Source organism: Phyllostomus hastatus, unplaced genomic scaffold, assembly GCF_019186645.2.
Source record: "Phyllostomus hastatus isolate PE091 unplaced genomic scaffold, TTU_PhHast_1.1 phas_scaffold_555, whole genome shotgun sequence".
NCBI classification, from domain to species: domain Eukaryota; kingdom Metazoa; phylum Chordata; class Mammalia; order Chiroptera; family Phyllostomidae; genus Phyllostomus; species Phyllostomus hastatus.
The window spans coordinates 2,790,540-2,806,921 of NW_025334036.1; the positions used below are offsets into that span (position 1 = coordinate 2,790,540).

General features: G+C 55.1%; 1 protein-coding gene across 3 annotated transcripts in view; it reads right to left on the reverse strand.

The window, feature by feature from the left end:
* Positions 1-1,872: 1,872 nt before the first annotated feature.
* Positions 1,873-16,382, reverse strand: part of CRTC3 (CREB regulated transcription coactivator 3) — a 74,003-nt gene continuing 59,493 nt past the window's right edge. For all 3 annotated transcript variants that reach the window (XM_045824823.1, XM_045824821.1, XM_045824820.1), the window contains 7 exons: positions 15,337-15,386; positions 12,507-12,724; positions 10,617-10,915; positions 7,367-7,567; positions 7,200-7,280; positions 5,835-5,937; positions 1,873-5,422 (listed from right to left, as the gene is read on the reverse strand). In XM_045824823.1, the coding sequence (XP_045680779.1) occupies positions 5,208-5,422; positions 5,835-5,937; positions 7,200-7,280; positions 7,367-7,567; positions 10,617-10,915; positions 12,507-12,724; positions 15,337-15,386 (1,167 nt within the window). In that variant the 3' untranslated portion in view covers positions 1,873-5,207. The remainder of the gene's footprint in view (positions 5,423-5,834; positions 5,938-7,199; positions 7,281-7,366; positions 7,568-10,616; positions 10,916-12,506; positions 12,725-15,336; positions 15,387-16,382) is intronic.

Consider the following 16,382-nt stretch of genomic DNA (forward strand, 5'->3'; position numbering starts at 1 on the left):
TTCTAGGTACACTTAGGCTTTCTCTTTTGTCCTGTTCAATGTAAGTACTTTTTCTGAAGACAGCATGTGTCTTTTTTTTTTTTGGTAAAAAGTTCCGTCCATCCACCTGCCCCTTCCCCTGAATACACGGAGGAGGAGGTGGCGCCTCCATCACTGTTGCCCTCTTCGGTGTCGTGTGGATTCCTGACAGTGGGTACGCTCTAGCGCGATAAAAGCAAAGCCTTTAAAAAATTTTCCTGGAAGAGAAATTCCTTTGCTCCTTAGCCGGCACCTCTCACCCCAGCATCCTGCTCCCAGGGGCGGCTCCTCGGGTGGCTCCCCGCCCGCCGCCCGCCGCGAGGAAGGGTGAGTGGTGACCCCGCTGGTTCAGCCCTGGGACGGAGCCTCTCTGGGCCTGCTTCCTCATGCGGGGGCCCGAGAAGTCAGCCTGGCCCCGCCTGCCTCCGCCTGCCTCCCAGGCTGCAGTGAGGGGTGCACGATGGGGTGTCTCACCGTCCACAGGGGACTGCGCACTAGGGAGGCTCATTTGCATTGCGCCATCAGAGGACGCAGCTCTAGCCAACACCAGTGCCAACCCCGTCCGAGTCCGAAGGCTCCGTCTGAGAGGGTCAGGGAGCTCTGCCTGGGTATTTTGAGCCCTGAGAGCCACTCTTGTGGTCTCAGCTCCATCTAGTGTCCACATCGGGGCACAGTCACACATCGGGTGTGGCAAAAGTAGGTTTACAGTTGTTCATATGGAAAACAATGCGATCATTAATAAATAACAGCACAATAAACTGTTTTGTGTACTCACAACTGTAACCCTACTTCTGCCCCACCCTGAATAGCTGGCTTACTGCAGAACCCTGAGGTCCCTACTTGCAGAAGGTGCAGCGCTCATTGAGCAAACAGGACCTAAACAAGATTGAGGTAGGATATCCCTCCCCTGCTAAGACCAGGTGCTTCAAAGCACGCATCGCACAAATTTAGTATTTCTATAGATTTGTGCATCCTGTCTCTGAAAGAACGCACTCAAGCGTGTTCAAGGGATACGCGATACTGATTATAACCGACCCTGAGGGAGCTGTGCCCCACCCCCCTGCCCGGAGGACAAGTGAAGGCCTTCAGGGGAGGTCCAGGTGCACCCAGGGGGCAGGAGAGGGCTGAGTGGGGCTCCGGACAGGGGGTGGCCAAGGGCAGGGGGAGGGCTGGGGAGGGGGGCATAAAGGCCAGTGACCCAGGGGACTAGGCCTGGGAAGGGAGGGAAGCCAGGAGAGGGTGGACAGGCGGAGAGAAGAAGGGACAAGGGACAGATTCTCAGTGGCATCAAAGGACAGGGTATGTGGGGACCAAAACAGAAACGAAGGCTCAGGAACTTGGGGTTAGAGCCGGGATTTCTGAGTAAGATTTCAGAAGAGACACCTGCATGACTTCTGGGCATGGCTGACAAGGGGGTCTCTGAGGACGCTGGCTGTTGGATGGGCCAGGCTGTGAGCCCTGCTGGGACTCGGGGCAGGGGAGGGGGCGGGGCTAAAGGCAGGCACAGGACGCGGAGGGTCTGTGGCCTAACCTGAACCTCCACAGGGGAGGGGTGTCAGAGGAGGCAGGAGCGGGGTCTGCAGGGGTGCGGCAGAGGGAACAGAACTTGGAGGCGCAGCCAGGACACCCTCTGCCCTTGGTACTCACAGCTTCAGAGGAACCCCGAGCTTTAGTCTTTTCTGAGCTTCTCCCTGTGGTGCACGCATGATACGCAGGTCACGGCAGGGCCTGCCCAGCCAAGGACCAGAAACCCCTAACTGCAGGCCGAGCTGCACGGGAGGCGGCGAGAGAGAAAGGCTGTCCCCCAGTTCATCTCATCCGAGGCGAGGCTGAAGAAAACCACCAAATGCAGATACAACCTCATTGTGCTTTTAATTACGAAAGATGTAACATGATGCATTATAAAACTTGGAAGCTACTTTATACAAATTCCAATCTTTAAATATTGTTTAACAAGGGGCCTGGGAACTAGGACACTGGCTGATTAGCTGCTGCGAAGGTTCCGTCACGAGCAGTGCGGACTCGCTCGGGACCGTCTGTGCATTAATCCTAAGAGGCGGCGAGAGTCAGAGCTGGAAACGTCCTCAGATATGCAAACAGACCGGAATACACACTGTTCAGCTCAGGTAATGTACAGTAGACTTAGGAGAAAGGAAACGGGACAAAGGAGAATTTAGGTTCATCTCGACATGATGAAGAAAATTTTCTCCGAACACCTTAAGTTCTAAAAACCACAACCGTAGAGAAAGAAAAGACTGGAAACACAGACAGGCTTTAGTTCTAGGCTGTTTGACCGCTAGTAAATGAGTAGTACAGCTGTTGATTTCTTGTAACTCTAAATATTGCAAAATATTTAGTATGCAGCCACTTCAGGTGCTGAGGCTCACACTTGGTTTGTTTTAAAGGCACCAGTGAGTGCAGACTTACCTGCCGACGGTTGCGGCAGCCACCTGCCCTGGACACCAGGTAGGCAAAGTGGGTTGTGCAATGCCCAAGACCTTTTCACAGGAAAAGATCGGACTGATGGACCTAAGGGTAAATTGAATCCAGTGCTAAACCTCACTGCCATTCTTATACTTCCCCAAACAGGTCACCGTTCGGGGGAGGCCCCAGGCCAGGAGCCGCCTGGAGCAAGGCCCCGGGCAGCACAGCTGTCCTGGAGGTCGGTGAGGTGGGGCTGCCCTGCAGGCAGAGCGGGCTGGGACGCCCGCCCCAGCGACCGTGTGCTTAAGGCACTGTGAGTTATGCTGGGACCCCCGCTCCTCATAAACACCTCTTCTAACATCAGCACCACTCCCAGTCTGAAAGGCCCGACCAGAAGTTGGGGCCTTGGACATGGGAAAGGCAGGAGGCAGTCGGCTTCCTTTGGCACAGTGGGGTGCTGCGTACCGTTGGAAGGAAAGGCCCTTTACTCTAACAGAGCGCTCCCCACACCCTTCTGAGGTGTTGAGTATAAAGGGATATGAAAGTTCGACTGGAATAAAGCTGGGAGCGGGAGGCCAGCGTTCCCTGCCTGGGCCAGCACTCAGCAAGGAGGACTCTGGTTTGATTTCCTGATTCAGCAGTGGGGGCTGGGGGCGGACGTAAAGTGGGAAGCCTTGGGTTCCAGCGAGAGATGGAGTGGCACCCCATCAGGGCTCTCGGAGAGGAAGGCGGGCAGGCAAGCCCCAGCAGGTTGAAGAGGAACAGGACCCGCGCAGGAGAGGCTAGCAGTCCAGGGCACCGTCCAGGACAGACTCCTCCCGCCACGAGGTGCACCAGTGTCGGGTTCAGACCTGCGTGGCTCGGCCCTGATGCTCTGGGCTGGGAGCAGCCTAGCGGCCCTCAGGCAGGAACACTCCTGGTATCTCCTGGAAGGCCAGTGGCTGTCTAGGCAAAGGTTCCGGGATGTCTCACCTCTCCTTCAGTGGCCCTGTCCTCCCCACCTAGTCTGCCGTGCCCGAATTCTGCCTAGACCCCTCCCCAGGGGTGCTCAGCAGTGCCCGCCCCCTCGGCCCCCTTCGAATCCACCCGTCAGGCTTCCGGTCAGGGGCTGGCCTAGCCTAGGTTAGAGGGGGCAGGCAGTGGTGGAAATACGGTAATCCTATTCTGTGCTAAGATATTAATAACTAATGATAATTTCGTGACCCAGGCCTTCATTTTACTACAGAATTTCTTCAAAGAATGAATGTCTATTTTAAAGCAATTAGAGCAAAATTATGGGTCTGAGAGGGAAGCACTTTGAGGTGGGGCCTGCCAGGACCCCTGAGGCACCTGGGAGGCCTCAGCTCACTCAGCCAGGCCGAACGCCCTCGGAGACGGTGCGCACCTACCTGCGGTGGAGCGCAGCCCAAGGGGGACAGGCAGGTGCCCGCCTAAGTCTGGCGGCGGGTTTGGTCACCTAGTGTTAAAAGCATATTAAAGTGCATGCGCGACTTCACCACAGGCACGAGTGTCTGGAAGCCACAGCTCGGTGGGAGGGGGGGGGCTTGGCAAGGGGCAGGGAGAGCTGAAGGTCAGACCGCCTCGCAGCAGGCAGATCGCGCATTCGCTCTCATGTCCATCCACGCGCACATTCGTTCACGCATTCGACCTGCCGCGGCAGAGCACCTGTTCAGTGCCAGGCACTTGTTGGTAGTAGGGATTCGACGATGAGTAAGTAAGGCACAGGCCCTGCCTGCCCTCGAGGGGCTTAGGTCCAGGGGGGCTGACGCTCCCGGCCCGCAGACAGCGAGCTTCGCTCTGCCGCCGCCCGGCCCCCAGTCAGCCTCCAGCCGGCCCCTCCAGGGGGTGTGTCCGGAAGGAGGCCCGAGCCCGTCTGGGGCGGCCCAGAGCGCGTCTGAAGAACGCGGGGTGTCTGCGAGATGCCCTCGGGCCCCCCTCTGGCTTCCACGGCCCCCAAGAAGCACTGTTCTTTCTCTTCAGGCTCATCCACTAGCGGGGGACTCTTCTTCAGTGACTGAATACAACAGTCTGCCTTTTCCCCTGGTCCATAGGAAAAGGTGACCCGAAGCAGCAGAAAAGAGATTACAACTGGGAAGAAAACAAATGACTGTTCAGCTTGCTTAACGCAAGTCTGTTCTGGGACTCGTGGTGCAAATTCTTCTTCATATTAGAATTAAGGCATCTGGGGGCGAGGGTGCAGCGGCTCTCCGGGCTGCCCCGAGCCCCCTGCCGGGAGCTGGCAGGTGCCCAGCCGTGACAGCGAGGGCAGAGAAGGCCCGTGGTGCTGTGGTACCGCTGCTCAGCACTGCGCCGGCTCCGGAAGGCCCGCAGCCCCAGCTGCCGCCCACGGCAGCCAGGCCCCGTCTGCAGCGTCGAGGGAGATCAGTGGTTCCGAGCACCGCGCAGTGCTGCTGGGCCCTCCGGTCCGCGGTCTTCGCTGCTTTCACACGCCGACCGACTAGACAGCCCACGAAAAGATGTGGTGGTGACTGTAATCACCACCCCTCCGGACGCTCCGAGTCGGCCCGCCTGTGGCCGCCTGACGGGCGCCGCGGCCTGAGAGGCCGTGCAGAGCTCTGCGGTCTGGAATAAGCCACGGTGGTATATGAGAACGGACCTCGGCAGAAAGCCAGGGGCCGTAGAATCGGTTCTTTCCGCGTCAGAAGCCCGAGATAACTAAAGCCCAGGGGTGTATTTGGCTCCACTATATTCCGTTTTATTTTAGCTGTTTCAGACGTAAGTTCTCTTGTTCTGTTCTATTCTGTTCACAGTCGGTCAGCTCGAAATGTCTCTTCAACAGTGGGGTCAAGCAGGCCCATGCTGGGGTCACTTAGCATGTTGAGTCCGTCCAGGCTGAGGGGTTCAATCTGGAGATCTTCTTCCAATGGAAATGGAGTGTCAGTGTCCACACCCAGACTGACCTCTGGCATGGCCGCCAGTGCACTGCTGAGGTCTTTGAAGAGGCTGGAATTGGAGTCTTCTGGAAGAAGTGGACAACAGGGCAGGTCAGGAGGCGTGAGGCCGCAGGCTGACAGCACAGCTGACGATATCCCCGAACGCCGGCCAAGACCATGATCACGGTGTCCCAACCCCTCCCAGGCCTACAGCTCTGCTCTGGCATCTGTGTCCCTTCCGGTCAGCCCCACAACTCCCAGCTTGCGCAGGCTTTCTCCACTGGAGCCAGTGCCAATCACTTAAAACTAAGCCCTTCAGAAAACACTGCCTCAAAGTCTCTGGGCTGGACGCTTGCAACTTGAAAAGGAAAAGCTGAGCTGGGGAACTTCCATTTTTCGCTTTATCTAACGCTGCTGTTCAAACTCTCTTACAGTGGAATCTGTGAGAACACAGCAGAAGAACTACACTGAGGAAGGGGAGGGCTGGCTCACACTCACCTGTCAAGGCATTGCTCGGGAAATTCCCGCAGTTGGAATACAGGTTTGGTCTCGGATGAAATGCATCCTGTGGTTCCTGGGGGCCTGGCTGCACCAGGGGCACCTGGGAACACCGAAGGTTACGTTGTGAGGAACAATCTCTGCTTCCGAGGGGGGACAATGCCATGGGCTCCCAAAGCCGGCCCAGACGGAAGACATCTTCCAGCCCCTTCCTGCAGCGTCCCGGAGTGCTGCGCGATCGCGGGAACCTACTCTGCAGAAAATGCTTCTCGGGCAGGCGGACGCTGGCGTGGACGCGGAGGCCCCACTCACACGCTGCCTGGCCCACTGGCCCACCCGAGGAGACACTCGCGGCTGTGGCTTCCGTGTCCTTCAGGTCTCAGGCCTGCCGCTCCTCGTCACACTGAGGCCCGTGAAAACTGCCACTGGGGGAACCCTGTCACAGCTCCCCAAGGAGGACCAAAGAAATGATGCAGCCAGAAGGCTCTTTTCTTTGGTTTCCAGAAAAATGAGAAAGTGGAGCCCCTTTTTCTCACGCTCAGAGGGAGGAGCTCGGGCAAGCCCCCCGGTCTGTGAGAAAGCCTCTCCGAAGACGGACAAGAACTGACCCTACCGTGGGTGCCTTTCTGGAAACTAACGTCCCAAACTGCTTTTAAAAATCTCTCAGCGGCAGGCGTTTCCGTCGCTTTTCTGGGAGACGCTGCCTCACCGAGACTACGCCGGCCTCTCCAGACACCAGGGAGGCAGGACTGCCGGTTCTCCCCCTGAGGCTCCCTGTAGCCTCCTCAGGGGATAGGTCTTTATTTACGTCCCTGTTCTTAAGTTCTGGAAAGTGCTCCTTCTGCCCTTAATCCACCCCAGAACCCAGTCATACTTATTAAACATTCTAAAGTTGACAGATGTTAAAAATGGTCAGTGTCATAGAAAAATTAAAAAGCAAAAGGAAATGGCGGAGTGAAAATATCTTGGGGAAGGGCCCTGCCCACCACGACCAAGCCCTCCTGCGAGGCGGCTCACGCGCGGGGCACCGCAGCCGGGCCTGCGGGCTCAGGCCCTGCCCGAGGCTCAGCCTCCCGCACGGGGCGGCTGAGTCGGCTGCTGCGGTCCTGCCCGTGCGAACAGTTCTGTAGCTCAGCGACCAGAGTGTCCTCAGGAGGCTTCCACCCCTTGTTCAAACAGTCCCTGAGGCCAGACACGAAGGCGGCCAGCACCGGCACGCCAGGGCTGGGGGAGACTGCGGCTTCTCCTAGCCACCTGGCACGTCTGAGGTCAGAGCAGGACAGTGCCTGGTCTGCTGGCTGTGGGCCCCACATACCGACGGGCTCCTGCTCTGAGAGGGGCGGGCCCTCTGGGGAGGTCACTCACCTGCTGAGTGAAGGCTGGGCCCGGTCTCAAGGGCTGCTGGTCAAAGCTCACATCTGGGAAGAAGTTGGTCAAAGCGGAGCCCTTCGGGGAATGAGGGGATCATTTAGTTGGGAACTCACGGCAAAGCGAGCACCCCCTCCACACTCGCTGCTCCTGCCGGGACACACCTGGTCCGGGAGGAGCTGGAAGTCCGGCTGCGGCAGTGCGGAGACTGCCTGTGGCTGCTGAGCAGGGGGCTCTTGGATGCAGGGCTGCTGCAGGAGAGGCTGGGGCAGCTGCTGGGGCGTGGGGTAAGGGGGCGGCGGGGGCCTTTGAGTTTGCGCTTCCATCGGCAGGAAGGAAAGTGGGCTTCGATCGGAGGACAACATCTGAAAAACAGAGTCACTAATTAGCTTAGCTTCTGAGTTTCTGGTACTAGGTCCTTTGAGATGAGGAGATCGTCTTCACCAAGGCGTTCTATGCTGTGCTCTGAGAAGCCTATTTATTTCTGCTTCTTCAAAGTACATCTCAAATCCCCCCTCCCCCCAAAGCATTTCCCATTCCATGACAATTTCTATTGTCCTAAAGAACAAAACAAAACAAAAACCCCCAGCCAATTTAGCAGTTTCCTCTCAGATTTGTAAGTAAAAACCATGTTTTTTATTTTTTTATTTCTAAAGACATAATTTCTGGTTAAAGATGGAAGAATGAAAAAAGCATTCAGCTCTACGGTCTCCCAAAATTCTACTGAAAACACTACAGCAACATTAAGCAACAGTAAACATTCATAAACAACTCTAAAACAATAACAACAAAACGGTAAACAACACAAGGACAAAAAGAATAGGAGAGAAGAAAATGGCAACAGGATCTGGAAAAGGAAAAGCAGATGGACAAGAAGCGCCTGGTGCGGCCGGGCCGAGAAGGCCAAGTGCTAAGCTGGCAGCGGGCAGATCAGGGCCCAGTCTGCTTTCCGTCACAGGGTCCCGAAGGCCGCTGGATGTGAAGACAGAGCTGAGGTCAGGAGGGTCTTGCCGAAGTCTAGGCGAGAGGCAGTTAGGCTCCCGGGCCCTGGCCTGCGGGAGTCTGGAGGGTTCGTTCCAGAGAGAGGGCAGCAGGGGTCTCCGGACCAGGCGCGCCCGACTCCAGCAGTGGGGGGCGCACTGCTGGCCATGCCAGCTCTCGGCGGAACTTGAGCGCTTCGCCTTTCTTTCCCAACTCAGGGAAAGAAAGCGTCACAGAAATGATTAAAGAAAACTCCCCAGAAATGAAGGATATGAATTTTCAGATTGAAGAAAGCCACCAAATACCCAGACTGAGACTCATGTCAAACCACGTTATCCTGAAGTCTCAGAAAAAGGGGGACAGAGAGGAGATCCTATAAACTGCCAGAAGGGGAAAGAAAAGAAAAGATTTCATTCACAGCATTAAGAATCAGGATGAAATTGAATTTCTAAACAGCAGCTCTAGAAACTATGAGGGCAATGGATTAATAATGTCAATATTTCAATAAAAATTATTTCGAATTTAGTATTCTCTATTTAGCCAATTATTAATGAAATGCTGGGTAGAATAAAGACACATTTGAATCTGGCCACGTTAGCTGTGCTGAGAGAAGACCCCCTCAATTCTGAGAGTTTGGGATTGAATTCGTAAACAGACGTAGAAAACCAAACCAACAAAGTAAGACATTTATTAACTCCCAGAAGGAGAAAAAAATGTTCCTTTTGTTAGTTCATAGTACACTATATGGTTAAACTCTGACTACATTATTCTAGCTGTGAAAACATTGGACACTGAGTACTATTCTAAACAAAACCATAATAAATCACACTGTGGAGAATGAGGAGGCGGAGGAGGAAATGTGGATGCGTGTGTCGGGGAGCACTGGAGAGCCAGAAGAGACAAAACACTGATCTCCCATGGTAGGATGTCATTAGGAAAAACCTAACACTGAAAATGTAGAACGAAATAAGCAGGAAGGTAGCACGATTATGCCACAGCGATTGGCTAAGATGGTTGCAAGCGGTCACCTCCAGGGAGTGAGAGATATGAATGGGAGGGGAAACACCTCGAACTTCGGAACAAGTCCTTTAGAACTATGTGACTTCTTGAACTATTAGCATGCACGTGGATTTTTAAAAAATCTAAATAGAAAGCGAATTAAAAAATGGAAACACCTGAAAGAGGATGTTCTCTATCCATACAGTCTCCTTAAAGTATATCTAGGAAGCCCAAGTAATATTTTTTTTTAAAACCTATCACATAATTGTTTTTATCCTCACTCAAGGACCTTTTTTCACTGCATTTAGAGAAAGAGAAAGGTGGGGGGAGAGAGAAAAACATCGATGTGAGAGAGAAACATCCATTTGTTGCCTTCTCGTATGTGCCCTGACCAGGGATCAAACCCACAACCGGGGTCTGTGCGCTGGCTGGGAATCGAACCCAAGAACTTTAAGTCTACGGGATGACACTCCAATCTACTGAGCCACAATGGCCAAGTCTCATATAATTTTGCAAAATAAAATTAGTATCACAAAAATGACCATTAAAAAAACAATTACGAAATACACTCTTACCCCTCCCGAAAAGCATTACTCATATAATCAGGATCCCGAAGCTAGTCATTGGCAGAGAATGACTTCATAACTGGGGCTGCCAGCCCCCCACTGCGCTCCGCCCGCCCCCCTCGCTAAGTCATTCCTCGCTCACGGAGAAGTGGCTAGTGAGCGATGTCACACTGTATCCAGGGAGTGACCAACAGATTCAAAATGTATTCATTGATGACTTTGGTAAGGAGAAACACCCTAACAGCTTAGAATAAAAACAAAGTCAGCAAGTCAAAATGTGATGTTTCAGCCCCTGAACTTCCTTCTGTAAGAGCACTGGGACTTCGGCCTCTCTCTCAACTGACTTTTTTTGGTTCTTTCATAGTGATACAATCCTCATTATACCTACTACTTCATGAACAATAAAAGCATTGTTTCCCGAATCTTTGGTCGTAGTTAGGGAAGAGGTCTCATATCAGACCTTCAGGAATACATTGAATGTCTTCTGCAGCTTTTCCTTATGGTTTAAATTACTTGTGGGGCCAATTCTTGATTTTCCGTACCGACTTTAAAATCCCAGCCTGGTTTCCCGTGGCTAAGGTAGACACATCTGGACGGCGTCCTCCGCCCCTTGCCCTTGGCCCGAACCCCGACTTTGAGCGTTCCAGTGACTGCAAGCTGCCGGGTGTCTGCTGAGGCACCATCAGCACAAGGCTGCTCTCAGAAAGCCATCAGTGCACTCCGGGCCAGCCACACTTCCACGCTCTGATTTCACGAGCAAGCCGCCTCGCGGATACCGCGCCTGGTGCCATGTACCCAACCCAAACTCAGACAGAGGAGGAAAGCAGTTCCTAAATGCTCCGGTCTGCTCCACTGCAGTGATTTTTACCTGCGAGGCAGGGTAGGGGTTCAGTGGGCTGGTCAAAGAGAGCTGTCTGCCGAAACCCTGATGAGCTTCCGGGCCAGGAGAAAGCGTGAGGGGGCTGACGGGCGGCTGCCGGCGCCGAGCGGGGACGCTCAGGTTGGTGGTGGGGAGAGACGGGTTGCTGAGGGAAAAGAGACGAAGCGAAGGCTGCAGAGCAGCGGCGCTGGGAGCGGACGTCTGCGGGTGGCTGTTCATGGACGAGGAAAGCGCTGTCTTGTTGAGCGTGGCCTGGATGGAAGGGTTGCTCCGGGAACTCTGGAGACCTGGAAGGCGGCAAGTCCGCAAGTTACTGATCCTGATTTCAGACCGACCCGTCTGTTTTCCAAAGATTAAAGAACACCCAGCTTCCTCTGGCGGACGGCGACTCTGCCTGTGGAGGAGCTCCCGGGAAACCCCTACTGCACGTGCACCACACAGACCAATGGCGAGAAAAAGGCACCCTCAAGAGGAGACCAGTTTTCTTGAGAGGAGGGTGCCGCGTACAGGACGCCGGGAGGGCAGGGCCGGGTGAGCAGGGGTAACAGAGGCCAGTGGGCAGTGTGCTGCCCTCCAGCCCTGGGCGACATCCCGGGGCTGCGTGCCCAACTCCGTTCAGAGCCCCGGACGCCTCGGGCCCAGGCACCCTGCCCGAGCCCTCTGCCACTTCCGTGTCTTGTCACCGAGACAACTGTGTGTGCCGTGCATTTTAAGCCCCATGCACAGGAACCAGACAAACTTGACACTGGTTCTGACATGTTCTGGAAAAAATAATGCTTGTCTGAGGAAAATGACAGTCAGTGACTACACTCGGGGTCTGCAGCTAAAGCACACGCTGGAGGCTGTACTGGAGAGGGCCAGCCTCCCCGAGACCCAGGGGAGCAAAGGGCTGATGCCACTGGGCTTATGGGGCCTTGAATGTCTCTGGTCACACAGACTCGACCGGAGTCACATAAGTGAAGCAGCAGAATGAAAAATGACTGCAAGAGCCAAAAATAAAGGTGATCGCTGAAATTGACTCTTGAGACCTAAAATTCTGCTGCAAAGCATCAGAGAACCTTGCAGGTGACCACCCCGAAGGGGGCCACTGCCATCGGAGTGGTGAGCTCTGACGTACAGAGACAAGTCACGGTGAACCCCGGGTGGAAACCAGCAAGCACTTTCCCCACAGGCAGACCACCGCCAAGGACCTTCCAGAGGTCCACCGCGCAAGGCTCAGGACCGAGACCGCGGGGCCGTAGCGTGCCCCTGGCGGGGAGGGGAAGAGTGACGCCTGCCCCCCACACTGACAGAGCATGTGCCAGGGTTCCAGCAAACGTAGTCACCCGGGGTCTGAGCTGGAGATGCCCACACGCACACAGTGACACCCAAGTCACATGATGGGCAGCATCTCATGCAGCTACATGCCGCATCACTTCTGAAAAGTGCAGCCAATCATTTTGAACTGGGGTCAATTTCTACTTAATACACATATCTATTAAGTATAAATCCTGTCATTGTAGTCACTATAAATGTTCTAAAATTCAAAATGCTCCCTTTTGAAATCCAGTGGGCAACCGGAGGGATCTAAGGAGATAGCCGTGATGGCTAAACACCATCGCACACGGAGAAGACCACCAACACGGCTCAGCCAGCGCGGAGCAGAGCGGACACTGACTTCCTGACTCTCAAGTCTTACTCTCCAGGTCCCTGGGACACTCGGGCTGAGAAAGGTGATGAAGAAGCAGGTTTAGCAGAGCCAAGAGCTACGAGAACAGGTATGTTGTTATATCTAACTCGGACGCAGTCACTCTTCCTCCACGATGCACCAACAGGCCGCCTGGCTAGGGCCCACACCTACGATGAGGCCCCCAGCAGACACGGGCAGGGGACACTTACCGGAAGGGTGTCTTAGGCCCAGGTGAGTCATAGCAGCAGGGAGGTTGCCCACACTGTTCCCCATGCTCATGCTCCCGAAGAGGTGGTCGCCGGCGTCCAGGGAGGCCGGCTGGGGCGCCGAGTAGTGGAGGTTGGTCAGATCCGGCAGCGACCCTCCAGTGTTCAGGGTCCCCAGGAAGGGCGTGAGGCCTATGTTTTGACTGTTGTGTGGGAAAGCGCTGAAAAAGACAAGATAAGTATTACTTTCTAAAACCACCAGGCCTCGGGGAGTAGGACGTGCCTGAGATGCTTCCCTGCCAGATGAAAGCAGCGGCCGTCCAAGCTCCCGGTCCTCACACAAGCTCTGCCTCTCCTTCTCCCGAGACTTGCTTCCCAGCCTCACCTCCCGGAGGTGCCACTTCCTCACCTGTTAGGTTGGCCTGAGGAAGCCGACTATGCCCACTCTAGGGGAATATTTGCCAAGACCAGATGAGAACACGAATGCAAAAGTACTTTAAGAATCAGAAGGCACCATGTAACAAGCAAGGCACTGACATGTAATTTACAGGGTTCTGTTTGCTCGATTTCTAAATTATCATTCCTACAAGAAAAAAATTAAAGTATCTCTCTATCAACCAGACACCTTCCAAGATGCGGCTTTTCCGTGGCGGTGTGCAGGATGGCTAAGGGAGCAGAAGCAGAGCAGGGAGGGCCGGCTGGAAACTACTGCCGTGGTCCAGGAAGAGGCGGAGGGGAATGAATTCGATGGAGGACACTTCATTCAACAGAGCACCATCAGCAGGCCACCTCCTAGGAACCAGCCACGGACACTGGGGCCTCGAGAGGCTCGGACAAAGCCGGGAGACAGCGCCAAACGGAAATAACTTGCCATATAACACAACTGGGCAGTGCGCTGACACGGCCTGGCAGTCTCTGCGTGGAGACGGTACCTGGCAGGCCGGAGGGGCTTCCTGGAGTTCCACCTGAGTTGAGTTGGGAGGCTAAAGAATTCGGATGATTTATGCAGGGAAATCACAGCAGGCAGAGCTTGGGCAAAGCAGAAAAGTGTGACACCACACTGTGTCCTAGGAGCTTAGACACTGCAGGCAGGTCAAGTTTAAGAGAGGTAGGTGGTGAAGGGAGAGGGCCCTGGAGACGCAGGCAGAGAGCAGATGGGGCTGGAACTGACGTGCTGACTGCAGGAAGCTGGTGGACAGCTGAGCGCAAAGGCGCTCACTCTTTCTCGGGACGGCTGGCCTGCAGGCGGGGGGTGTGCGGGCCGGGGGCAGAGAGGGGAGTCACGATGCTGCTGACCAGCCAGACAAGACGTAACTGGAGCATGGTGATGGTGAGACGGATGGGTTCGAGAGGTACCCAAGGGAGTACTCAGGAGTGATCCCTGACTGTCTGCTGGGGGGTGAGGGGGGCCGATGGAGCCACCCACTGAGACGGGACCCTACGGAGTAAGAGCAGACGGGGGATAAGGCTGAGTGGTATGGGTAAGGTGACGAATTCTGTTTTAGACACCGGGTTTCTGTCATACAGAAAGACATGTCACAGGGGTGTTTCTCGAGGACAGCTCGACTGGAACAGTGGGGGGGCAGGGGGGGTGCCAGCCCAGGGGTGGACAGGCAGGAAGGTGGACTCAAGACTAAATACTACCGTACCACTGTCCAGCTGTGAGTCCTGGCAGGCCTGCGACTTTCTGAAGAGAAGGTCAACAACCCTCATCTCCGCTCAGGGGGCTATCAACAACACCGCCTGCGGGTTCAGGTTTGACCAGCCACAGACAAGTCTGCGCTGCAGGTGCTCCGCAGGGGAGAGCCCTGAACTCGGTGCTCCTCACACCTCAGGGGAAGCGCTGCTGGAGGACAGAACATCGAAGGCCTGCCTGCCGGAGACCACGTTCAGCCCCCATCCCCCGAGCGTGGGTGCTCGGACTCTGCTAGATCAGGCGAGGGTCCCATTTTCACGCCACATTACTCTGGCCCTGGGGAGACTGGCTGTTTCTGAGCTGGTCTGACCCCAGGCCACGGCGCAGCCTCGTGCAGCCCCTCGGTGCTCTCTCGGGACACTGGCACCAAGTCCCAGGGGTCGGTCCTCTCCGCGAAGACCTGTGGAGCGCGTCCTCCCCCGGCGACCGCCTGTCTGTATCGTCTACCTGACCTCACTGCTCGGCGCCCCCTGGCACCTGTCCGTGCAGGCTTCACGGCCTTTGTCATCTCCCTGGTCCTCCCCGGCTTCCTCACGAACCTCTCCCTGGACCTTTCTGTACCATGCATATTCTTGTGAGGTGTCTCAATCCTTTTAGGGAGTGAAATTCTACACTCCTAAACACATAAATTCATTAACAGTTCCATAGAAACTTTTTATATCATAAATTTTCCTATTTATTTATCTTCCACTAATTTTTAAAATGGTGGTGAAATGCACGTCACATACCACTTACCCTTTTACGTGCACGGTCCTGTGACACCGGGTACCTCCACGGAAGCCTAACTGACCCCTACGGCCCCAGGGGCCGGGTGCCCGCAGCGGGAGGCGGGCGGGCTCCTCCCCGCGCCTGCAGGCTTCCGCCCCACGTGTGTGTGGACCGAGAGTCAGCTGTGGTGTGCTCACACGTATTGAGGGCCGTTTTATTGGTTATTGCAGTTGTGTAATATGATTACTTTACACAAATGAAATGTGAGCACCCAAAGAAAGCTGTTGTTCCTATAAAAATTCAGTTGACTTGCAACGTATACGGAACACGCGAGGTTTCCCAGAGTTCTGTGAGAAAGCAGTGAGACCTTCCTTTCGGGAAGACCTTGGGTTCAGTCCCTGAGCCACGAACAGAAAGAATGCTACTTACTTGCCACCTGGAACATCACAGGACCGAGGGCGCCCGGACAGGGACTGGAGCTGGGGAGAGACACGAAGCCGGGGTCACTCACTGTGAAGCCAAACTCAAGGCTTTAAAAGTGTCTGTGGAAGTATCTCGGGGCTCCAGTCAGTGCGACAGCCAGGAAGCAGCACCCTCCCCTCCGGCAGCCCTTTACGTTTGCACTAGACTTTTCCAGGGACAACATTAATAAGTTTTCTTAATGTGATGCTTTATCAGCTTATCTTCTAGATGAATATTATTTCCTTCAAAAAGGCCAATGTTTTACATTTAAATAAACATTCCTTTACCGATTGGCCCGAAAGGAAAAGAAGAATACAAAAAATAAAACAGGATGAAAAAGAAGAAATTAATATCAGAAGAAAAGAAATATTTCAACCAGAAAATGAGCTGAGGCCGGGTGGGGTGCGGGGCAGGGACTGGGTTGGCGTGTTCACTGTGGGAGCCCTGGGTCGGAAAGGCCGGCAAAAGGGGCTCAGACACACAGGGGTGTGGGAAAACGTGAATGAGCCGCGGGCGGGAGTCTCCTCCCGGACATGACTGGCGGAGGGCTGCACGCCCTTCAGAACGAAGGGAGAGGCCCTGGGCCCAGAGGAGAGTGGGTGCCGCTGCCCCCTCTGCTGGAGAAGACGCGGCCACCCTCTGAGAAAGCCTCCAAGGCGACTGCGTCTCCACGGCCGAAAAAACCGAGGGGGGCTGCTTATCCCACAGTCAAGGACATGAACTTTAACCCCCTCTCTCTCTCCCCCCCAAACGACGACACACCGAGTACATCTTGCTTTCACAGAAGACCTCCCAAGCCCACTCGGATGCGGAAGGGGGTCCCTGTGGACTTGGCAGGAGAAGGCGGACAGGGAGCCGAGACGGGCGGGCGAGGCGGCGAGGCACAGAGGCAACACGAGCACGTGCATGCTCCCCGAGGGCTGCGGCGACCCTGTCTTCCAGAGCCGCCCAGCTTCCCCGTGGGGCGAGGGGCCGGGCAAGGACCCCGGGACCTGCCTCTGCCCCGTGGGAGC